Here is an 11625-nt window from a genome sequence, read left to right as displayed (position 1 = left end):
ACAACATTTTTGAGTTTATCTGTGCTAACATTAAAACCATGAAGGAGAGAGTCGACCACTTTGACACACCACTTGCAAAATATCAGGAAACTGGCGAGTCACATGCAAAATGGCTCTCTCACCTGGAAAGTTTTTATGGCTGAGAGGAAAAGGACAGAGAGGACATAAGGACAGAAGTCATTCAAACAGATCAAGCTGTTCTGCCAGAGGCCAAAGATGAGCTGCGTTGTGGATACTCTGCATTGCCTAGGCCCAAAAAGGACGAACCAGGGTGCAGAAGGGCTCTGAGTTATTTCTTAGCAGTTGTTTTCATTCTTAAAAATACTTTTAATGGAAAAATCTTGATCTCTGAATGTGGCAGAGTTGGTCATTATTTTCTATTAGTGCTTGATATTGCAAATTGTTGTAAATGTTTATGGCTTCAGTTCCTAACCTGAAAATAATGGTTTCATTGACAGGTTAGGGGAGCGAGTACTTCACTGGTTAACTAAATTTCCCAATTCTCACATTATTTTTGGTGGGGACTTTAATCTTGTAAATAATTGTCTTGACAGGTGGTCTTTTAGAAATTCTGATTCTTAGAGTCTATATCTAAAACTGTTTATGAGCAGATTTAATTTAAGAGGGACACACACCCAGGTCGGAAGAAATTCACTATCAAACTAGTCAGTAAACATCTGAGTAATGTAGCTGCAGACACCGTCATCACTGGGTGATCACGAAACTATTTGTATCCTTATTCCTCTTGCTGCTTCTTCATGTTGCCCTAAATCTGCTTTTTGGAAACTTAGCATCTGTGTGTGTGTGTGTGTGTGTGTGTGTGTGTGTGTGTGTGTGTGTGTGTGTGTGTGTGTGTGTGTGTGTGTGTGTGTGTGTTTGAACCAATGACTGTATAAAAATCTTTTATACAGTCATTGGTTTGAACATTGAAAATATGATCCAGCAGTATTGGAACAAAAAATTAAAATAAATAAAAAATTGTTAAATTCCTGAGAAAGTATTGTAGCCAAAAATAGAAAACTGGTGGAACATAATGTAATAAACAAAATTTCAGTCAAAGATCAATCAACAGTGTGTTTATGTTTGCATGTGTGTAGTCTGCCTGATTTACTCACTGACTGTGAGTTTAGCTGAGCCGACGACAGTCTTTGTACACAAGCGTTTTACAGCTTAAATGGAAATATGGAGACAGGCGATATTTCGATTTATCTAATGTTGGTTTTAACTTAGGAACAGAACACAGGGTTTCCAGGTGATAAAGTAAAAGGCGTTTTCTCTGCTATTAAACAGCTTGGCTTCGTTTTTCAACCGAAGGCAACAAGAAGGTTAACTAAATCTTCCCAGTGTAATTTATAACTCCTCATTCAAACCACTTAAAACATATTTGCGTGTCATAATTTTTCTGTTTCCTACTTTCGGAAGCATAAGATTGTTTCTCAGCCCCCCTCTGGAAATAAATGGGTTAGTTATTCTGATGTACAAAGTGCAGTAATGTCAGTCGCAAAGTCGGATTCGGAGGACTGACTGCTTTGTCAGTTCTGAAAAAAACTGTTGTGCATAACTGATGCAGTACTTACTAAAATGACTGAATAATGACATTTTCTTTTCATAAGTACTCTAAAAATGCAGAAGTAACTGGTACTAAGGGGTGTGAAATTAAAAACACAAAAAACACATAAAGCGCCTTCACATTAGAAATCATAGATTTTATTTATGTTCCAGGCGTTTGATGAGCCTGCAGGAGGACAAAAAAACAGGAAACTGGAAATACAACGAGATATGTATGGGGATGGGGCTAACCTGTGCCTTTCCTGGACTTATCAACAACTATCACCAGTACAAACTGCTTAAAACTATGTTTGCTAAAACTCGAGCAAACATAAAAAAATAAACGCAGACCTGCGCTTCACCACGTCAGAGCGTTGAGCAATGCAAATGATCAAAGTCCACATGGGAAGCCTCTTTTGAAAAATCTGTCCTCCCATGTCACGCAGTGTGAGCCGTGATGCAGCGGTGTTGTGGAAAAATCACCAGCCATCTGTGGCTCTCGTCTACTCTGTTGTTTTTGACACTATGTTTTGCACCTGTGATGTTACACCCGCAGTGTTTGGATTTTAAACCGCCCTTCCGACCGCAGAAGGAGCTGGAATTTTGTATAATGTACAAGGAATTTGGCTGCTGTGATTATCAGAAGGACCAGGAGCTGATGTCTAAATACTACCAGATTATGGATAATTTTGACTACAGTGGATATACCAGCTGTGCCGGGTTCATCTTTGACTTGCTCTGCCAGGTAGGAACACATGGACAAAGGTCGGTTGGCTGAGTCCAGGACCTACCATTACACTGGCCAAACAAAACAACTGCTGTGAAATAAGCAACAGAAGCAAAACAACAAAGCAGTCTTTAGTTAAAAAATGTCATGACGACTTTGAAAGCTGTACACTGATATACAGTAAAGGCTATGAAAGATTTGTCTGAAAATCTAGTGCTTTATTTATGTTCTGTCATTACTGGTAAAGCGGTCTATAGGAAATAGATGGAATTATGCTCCTTATCATCTACAGGCATATCTCAATACAATAACCTGCAGTAATCTTGCTTTGCAAGTATGTATTAATGAAGTACATTATTATTCATTCTTAACATTAATATTCATTTACCATCATCTATTCAATTATCTGAATACAAGGTGGTTAAAGTGCACAGGGAGAACCCTAGTTCTATGCAGAATTTAGCACACCTGACCATGACATATGATTTTATATATACGGATATGGGTCAAGACTAAAGTTATATATCTCTTCTATATATCTCCTTTAGTCATAAGGGCTGAATGAACTTTCTTAACATTAAGAAATATTGCTGCTGTCACCATTTTAGGTTTTTAAGCTCAACAATATTTTCTGTTATGGCCCACAACTTTACTGGTTTAGTTCACTGACATCACTAATACTATTTCACAAGAGAGGTTTTTATATAAGACTTTGCTCAGCAGGAAACAATGGGCAAAGAGAGTTACAGACTTTTTTTCTGTGCAATGGAAGAACAAGTAGGTAAAGGGATGTCAGTTCCCTGAGAGCACTGGACTAAGATTTATATAAAGGATACATAATGTCAAATGAATGCAAAGCCTCTACATTTGACAGATGATTAAACTGCAGCAATAAGCAGTTTATTTAAAATCATGCTTGTCCTATGTACGCTGTATTTGTAACTTGTTCATATTGTAATCCATGTAACAAAAACAACTAATGCAGGTTTAAAGACCACTTTACATGCTATCAGTGGCAATAACTGTTCCTTCTTGTTGCTTGTCTCTTCTTTTCCTCCTTTTTTGTCTCTCCTCCATCTGTCTGATCTCAGGAGTGTTCTCCCTATGCAGCTCACCTCTTTGATGCTGAGGAGCCAAGCACCCCGGTCAGGACCATCCCAGGCCTCTGCTCTGAATACTGCTTTCAGTTTTGGAATAAGTGTTCTTTCACCATTCCTTTCTTGTCTGGTGACCCATATATAGCAAACTTCAGAGAAAATCAGACCAGTCTCTGCCATTACCTGGAGATACAAGACAAGGACTACTGTTATCCATATCTGCTTAACAACCAGCAACTCACCCAGAACCTGGGTGGCATTCAGGTGAACTCAGATGGCTGTCTGCAGCTGTGCCTGGAAGAAGTGGCCAATGGTCTCCAGAATCCATTAGCCATGGTGCATGCCAATGATGGCACACATAGATTCTTTGTGGCAGAACAGGTCGGCCTGGTGTGGACCTATCTTCCAGATCGGTCCAAGCTGGAGAGACCATTTTTGAACATTACCCAGGCAGTGCTAACATCATCGTGGGAAGGTGATGAGAGAGGCTTTCTCGGACTTGCCTTTCACCCCAAATACAAGTACAATGGGAAGCTGTATGTGTATTACTCAGTGGAGGTGGGTTTTGATGAGAGAATCAGAATCAGTGAGTTCCACGTATCAGCCAATGACATGAATGAGGTGGACCACACCTCTGAGCGGTAGGTATGAACTGTTGTACTTGGTTAGCAAAAAGCACTACCTTTTTCTAAAACCTGAACTGTTTTGCAGTTTTATACTTATTGACCATTATCAGAGAGAAACAAACGGTTTGCATCAATTCTTTTGTGTTTTTTTGTGTAAATTTGTTTTAACACCCGATCTATTCCTTATTTCTTGTATCAACATGTTCCTTTAGAGTTATTCTGGAGATTGATGAACCGGCATCCAACCATAATGGAGGGCAGCTGCTATTTGCAGATGATGGGTACTTGTATATTTTCACAGGTGATGGTGGAATGGCAGGAGACCCATTTGGGAAATATGGGAATGCTCAGAACAAGTAAGGAGCTCATAATTAGACATCCAAAAATGAAAAATGTAAAACATTTATACATTAAAATGTAAAAAAGCTAATTTGAATGTATAATCTTGTATGTTTCTTGACATTTTAGATGAAAAAATCTGCCACATGCTTTCTTTACAGGCATGTTGTTATGACATTATAACCTTCATTACAATCTGGTGAAAATTATGTTCAGTTCGTGTTCAGTAAGAAATTGCAAAAACAGTAAAAATTTTCATATATGACAACTATACAAAAAATATACAGTTTGAATTGTTGTGTCTGTTAAAGAGGAGAGAGGATGAAAGTACTGATGGTATTGCTGTTTAAAAACTGTGGAAACACTGACAATCAATATGTAGTGAAAGATCAACATTTTTTACGTTGTAGGTCAGCTCTCTTGGGTAAAGTGCTTCGAATTGATGTGGATGACAACCAGAGAGGTCCATTGTACAGAATTCCTCCAGATAACCCGTTTATACATGAACAGGGAGCACGCCCGGAGGTTTATGCTTACGGTGTTCGCAATATGTGGAGGTGTTCGGTGGACCGGGGTGATCCATGGACCAAAGACGGCAAAGGGCGTATCTTCTGTGGGGATGTAGGCCAGAACAAGTTCGAGGAAATCGATATAATCGAGAAAGGTCGAAATTATGGCTGGAGAGCTAAAGAAGGCTTCTCTTGCTACGATAAGAAACTATGTGCCAACAGTTCATTAGGTAGGTATGCCACATCAATGTACTATTATGTATGTTAAAGATTTGTCTGTGTAATTTATCCATTGCTTTAAAAATAGCACAATCAGTCTACACTTGTCTCAGACTAGTCACCATTTTGCACTCAGAAGTGCGTTAATTCTTCTGGTGAAATCAACTTTCTGGTTTTTCTTACATGGAAGACTGAACATGCATCAAATTAGGCTGTGGCAGTTAAACAATGCTCAGTTGGTGTGAAGGGACAAAAAGTGGACCAAGGAAATATTCTCCACACCATTATACCACTGCCACCAGCCTACCATCCAAAATCATCACTTCAGGCAACTTTTTTCCATTCTTTTATTTTGGTTAGCCCATGTTATGTGGAAAAATCAGAATTTGGTCAACAGTTTCTGAAATAGTCTAACTGCCTTGTCTGGCATTAATAACTATGCCATATCCAAAGTAATTGCTTCTTCATTCTGATGCTTGATTTGAATTTCAGCGGGTTGTTTTGATTGTGTCTAAACCCATTAAGTAGCTGCCATGATTGGCTGATTAGAAATTTGCATTAACAAGCAGTTTAATAAGTGTACCTGATAAATCAGATGCTGAGTATATTTTGCAGTTTTTGTATGAACAAAAACATCATACAATTACTGAATAGTTTACATAAATGTCTTGTTCAATAGAGACACTATTACTCTCTCACTGTCGCCATTACATGATTCATTGTCACTGATTCCCCCCACATTTCTTCTTCTGAATCAGGTCCTACATTTTTCCAAATTAATGGCAGAGTTTATATTCAGAATCACTCTTAATTAGCAACGCAATAAATATTTGCTTAAAAATTCAGAATTACATTTAGCTTATCAGTCAAATATGGATGACAAATCATTTGTTGGTACTTGACTGAACCCAACCCAATGTTGAACTAAGATGTATCTAACATGGCTACAATGGCACATCCTGTTCTGATGCTCTGATAATGGAGATTCATACTAATGCAGTTAATGACCCTTTTTCATTTTTTTCACAGATGATGTCCTGCCTGTTTATGCATATCCTCATAGGATGGGCAAGTCAGTCACTGGTGGTTATGTGTATCGAGGTTGTGAATACCCCAACCTGAATGGCATTTATATATTTGGAGACTTCATGAGTGGGTAGGATTCACTTGAAAGATGTTATTTTATTGTTTAGAACATTTATTTTTATTTTGATAACAGTAGTGAAATAAAAGGAAATTAAAGGAGTGTTATGTCTGCCCCCCAAAATCTAAATAACTGTTGTTTCTGTCAAAAAATTAAAAATAACTGCTGTGTTTGATGCAACTTCATTCACATCCTAGGATTTCAGAAATGGCATGATATCATTCCTATAGCTAATTGAAAAATTCATTTTTTACAAACCCTCCATGTTCCTCGCCAAATAAAATGAAGGACCTTCTCTTCTTCAGGTCACCATTATTTCGGTATTGGTTCATCTATCAACATCAGTATTGATTCAGCTATCAAGACTAATCCTGGTTGGACTAGTCTTGATAGCTGAATTCTAGGTAGACCAGAACCACTCCACAAGTCTTACTCAAAGATGCTAATCTTAACCTTTTGTGTAGACTTTCAGAGTGTCCACCTAATTTAGGAAATAAAAATACTTTTATATTGTAATTGGATGGCAGCTATGTGGCTGAATAGAGGGGCCGGGTTGAGTCCCTGCTTCTCTAGGCCATGTGTGGAAGTGTTGTTGGGCAAGATACTAACCAACTGAGCAAGCACTTGGTGACAGTGGGAAGGAAAAACTCCATTTTAACAGGAAGGAACCTCCAGCAGAACCAGGGTCAAGGAGGAGCAGCTATCTGCTGCAACTGGAGGGGGCTGATGGGAAGAAGACAGGATAAAGCACAAGCTGTGGAAGAGAGCCAGGCATTCATAACAACTAATGATTAAATGCAGAGTGGTGTACAAATACATAGTGAGTGAAGGTCTCTCCAGCGATCCTCAGGATTTTCTATACAGGCGCTGTGGAGAGCATCCTCACACAGAACACCACATCCTGGTTTGGGAACAGCTGTGTTAAAGACTGAAAAGCTCTTCAGAGAGTGATCCGTACAGCAGAACACTGCTACAGGATTGCTCCATAAGTGACTGAGACAGGACTCTCTTCTACATACTCTAAACCATAGGTGTCAAACTCTGGCCCGCGCAGCCTAATTACATTTGGCCCGCGAAGCCAAATTCAAATCAAATTCAAATTTTATTTGTCACGTACACAGTCATACACAGTACGATATGTAGTGAAATGCTTGGACAACTGCTCGTGACCTAAAGAAAACAAAAAAGGAAAAGGCTATGAATAAGATAGGAAATAAATATGAAAAATTAAAAAGGGTAAATTTAACTAGGAAGGAATAAAATATAAATTAAGGTTAAAAATGAAATAACTGTACAACACAAATTAGAATGAAGGGTAAATTTAACTGGGAGAATAAGATAAAATATATAAATTAAAGTTGAAAATAAAATAACTGTACAACAAAATACACAATATAGAACTATATAAGAATGTATGAAGAAATATAAATAAATATATACACAATAACAGCAGCATATACACAATAACAGCAGCGTGATTTAAGTAATGAAGTGAAATACCAAATGACTATTAGAGCTGGCCTACTGGTATTATACAGCTAATATATATATTGTTTAGTATTAAGCTTTGCTTGTTCCATATTCAGTTTTTCAGCAAAACGTGTTTGAGTCCATAAGAAAAGATTCATTTTTATATCTGGAGGAATAAATATATTTCAATAAATATTAACGTTAGCCCGCGACTTTGTTCCAGTTTTGAATTTTGGCCCACTGTGTATTTGAGTTTGACACCCCTGCTCTAAACCCACAAAGTACATTTCAAATTCCTTTAATTTTAAATATGTTCATATTGTCTATTTTGTAAATGTTCAGATTGTCTATTCTTATTTAATTCACTTAATGTACAGAATTCACCTGCTTGCTTCTTCCTCTCTCGCCCCCTTTGCACAAGTCGAGGAGCGTGTCAGGTTACATTTCACTGTGTTATACTTGTATAACTATGCATGTGACGAATAAAGAACCTTGAACCTTGAACCTTGAAAAGGTGAGTGAAGGAAAAATACTTCACTCACCATGGGTGCATCATCCTAGCAGCCTAAACTAGAGCCTAAAAAAGGTCACCTAACTATATGCTTTATCAAAAAGGAAGGTCTTGAGTATAATCTTAAAAGTAGAAAAGTTGCCTGTCTCCCCAATCCAAACTGGGAGCTGGTTCCAGAGAAGACGAGCCTTAAAGCTGAAGGCTTTGCCTCCCATTCTACTTTTAAATAGTCTAAGACAGGGGTGTCCAAGTCCAGGCCTCTCGCTTTTTAGTCCCTGTAACAACCATATCTTTTCACTATCAGAGGTCAATATCAGGTCTTCTGTATCTTTCATTTCTTATCCAAAACTCCAATGTGCAATGTACCAAATGTACTATAGTTATTTGAAGGAATTCATAAGTACTCTAAAAATGCAGAAGTAACTGGTACTAAGGGGTGTGAAATTAAAAACACAAAAAACACACAAAGTGCCTACACATTAGAAATCATAGATTTTATTTATGTTCCAGGCGTTTGATGAGCCTGCAGGAGGACAAAAAAACAGGAAACTGGAAATACAACGAGATATGTATGGGGATGGGGCTAACCTGTGCCTTTCCTGGACTTATCAACAACTATCACCAGTACATTATCTCCTTTGCTGAGGATGAATCTGGTAACGAATCATCTCACAATCTCACAGTTAATGTTTTTCCTGTAGTGTTTTTAGCTGGTTTAAGCAGTTGAAATGAATGTTTTGTGTAATATTCTTTAAATATGTTATTCATTTCAGGTGAGCTTTACTTCATGTCCACTGCAATACCAAGTGCTACATCACCTTCAGGAGTCGTTTATAAAGTCATCGATCCCTCAAGGTGAGTGATAGAATTACTCATTATTTTCAGTTTGTTTTAAATGAAATTAATATGAATTTAGGCAAACTCACCTGAATCAATGACAGGTTGTTTAGAGGGAGAAACATCTTTGTAGAGAAAGCATAACCACACTGTTCCACTTACCATTATTTTTGTTTAGTTCCTTTAGTCAGGTCCAGAGAAACATCTGTACATAGATATAGATTCAGTAAGATTCAGTCACTGAAGCGTTCCTGGCTACTTGACAGCCCACATGTGCATGCTATTAATCAAGACCTGTGATCAAGATTCCAAAATATTTCCAGTCATTTGTATCAGGGGATGGAAAGGTAGAAAATACAGTGAGAACATTTTCAGTAATCTCAATAATGCATCTTCCTGCATTCAATCTGAGGGATTGCTGAAGTGCACTTTAGTTTTTTTATTTGGTGTTACTCTTCTTACAGATGTGGAGATAGACAGGGACTTTTCTCTGTTTCTTATATAAACCGTTTCAGTGCCTCATCTTTAGCTGCAGGTCTCAACTTCTGTCAGTTCAGTTGTAAATTGGTATTTTTGTCACGGACTTATAGAATAAATGTAGGCAAAAATGCACTCACAGAAATCAAAACAGTTCAAAACAGACTGTCAACGGTTAAATAAGAATAAACAGAGAATCTATCAATAAACAGTTATTTGTCATTGTGTTTTAGACGTGCTCCACCAAGACAGTGCCACTACGACCCTCTTCCAGTGAGAGTAAAAAGTAATCTCATCAAGTTTGTTCCTCAAGAAAGTGAGTTCACATACACATTCTCTTCACACAAACTGAAATGATAAACCAGCTGTTTTTATAATATCATTTGGTCTATATTGTTTCATGATCTTCCATTAGCGCTGGTTGGCATTGACCTGCCGAATGAAAACTTTGAGCCACAATCCACTGAATCCTATCAATGGCACCAAGAGCTAAGTGATCATCGAGGTGAAATAGGAGCAGGCGTGATTACTCCTGTACCAGCCACAGGTACTTCCAAAACAACCAAAAATTCAAGGCGTAAAGACCGGCATAGGAAGAATAAATCCAAATTAGAACGTGCACCTCACATCCAGACGGGAGCAGTGAGACTGGTTGGGGATACCAGGAGTGACCGTGGACGTGTAGAAATCTACATTAATGGGGAATGGGGTACCGTGTGTGATGACCTGTGGACCCTTGTCAATGCTAGAGTGGTTTGCCGGCAGCTCGGTTTCCAACATGCTCTGAAAGCAGCTAAGAACTCTGAGTTTGGTGAGGGAAAGGATTTGCGGATTCTTCTTGATGATGTTAAGTGTGTAGGCACTGAATCCAGCCTTTTAGATTGCAGACATGCTGGTGTGGGGACACATAACTGTGCCCACTATGAAGATGCTGGTGTGATCTGTGGCAACTCATCATATATTGCAGAAGTCTAAAAGTTTAACTAATATTAAGTCGAGAGCAATTATGAAAGAGTTAATGTCCTGTTTAAAAAAACATTAAAAAAAATCACAACACAACACAGACAGCTATTCTATTTCCCACAGCAACAAGAAATGAACAGTAATGCAATCTAAAACTGCAGTTGTGTTACATGTTGTACATTACAATGAACGTGATAACTACTTAAGAGTATTTTAAATAAAGCTCACAAGCAAATGCATACATTTCAATAACCTATGGCAGGATAGCATGTATACTGAGACAAACTAAGAGTTATAATTTAATAAAATAATAAAGGCAGTCGTTTTTTTCAAAATAATGGATCTTACTTATAGTACATTAAGATATAGTATAACAATTTAATTACACACAAGCTTTTTCCTTCAGTACTTTTCATTGATAAGTGAATACTTTGAATTTTATTATTGGGTTATAAAAGTTTGACTTTACAGTGTAATATTAAAATGTTGACTGTATATTTCGTGTCTAAATTTTTTGTGGGAAGAAAAAACAATGAGTCCCTACTTAATGTAATATAAAGGTGAACTGGATAAAAGCCTTAGAGCAAAGAGGCATACCTGAAACCTTTTACATGTGAAATCTGATGCAATATTTGAAGATGATTATCTCAAAGAGTATCAAAGATAAAAGCTTGACATTATCACTTGTCTTTACATAAATTACCTCGCTTTAGCTTTTCTTCCATTCTGGAACTCCACAAAGTCTCATGAAAAGACATTTAATGTGTTTTTATATTTAACGTATTTGAGCTCCAGAAGTCTTGCATAAGCAGACGCATTCTACATCTGCTTATTTTGTGCAGAATATTGTGATAACGTTACTTTACAGCTGCAGCTGCCCACATTGAACTGTGACTATTGCGAAGATAATATTGATACGTGCATGCAGTTGCATGAGCTGGAGATGGAGACTTTCTTTTTTGAGGTCTTTAATCTTGCCAAATTTCATAACAGAGATGACCACTCGGTGAAAATGATGATTCACATATGAAACTCAAGACACTGACTTTGTGTTTTTAATTGTGGCTGAATGCATGTGTCACAAGTCAAAGTGTTTTACCTTTTAATATGTGGTTTATTTAAAGCTTTCAGCACCGTACTGAGGAGACATAAGTAATT

At 37.6% G+C, this 11625-nt stretch overlaps 1 protein-coding gene across 1 annotated transcript; it reads left to right on the top strand.

Moving 5' to 3' along the window:
* The first annotated feature begins 1951 nt into the window (after nucleotides 1-1951).
* hhipl1 (HHIP-like 1) lies at nucleotides 1952-11035 on the top strand. Its single transcript, XM_040049139.1, has 9 exons — nucleotides 1952-2293; nucleotides 3367-4013; nucleotides 4211-4354; nucleotides 4748-5076; nucleotides 6095-6221; nucleotides 8701-8846; nucleotides 8964-9045; nucleotides 9738-9820; nucleotides 9920-11035. Exons 1-9 carry the CDS (start codon nucleotides 2006-2008, stop codon nucleotides 10477-10479), a joined length of 2406 nt encoding a protein of 801 aa, XP_039905073.1. The 5' UTR covers nucleotides 1952-2005; the 3' UTR covers nucleotides 10480-11035.
* Nucleotides 11036-11625: the final 590 nt, after the last annotated feature.

Source organism: Simochromis diagramma, unplaced genomic scaffold (genome assembly GCF_900408965.1).
Source record: "Simochromis diagramma unplaced genomic scaffold, fSimDia1.1 OVJJ01000426.1, whole genome shotgun sequence".
NCBI classification, from domain to species: Eukaryota; Metazoa; Chordata; class Actinopteri; order Cichliformes; family Cichlidae; genus Simochromis; species Simochromis diagramma.
The sequence above is the reverse complement of the archived record's forward strand: the minus strand, read 5'-3'. Positions and strand labels throughout refer to the sequence as shown.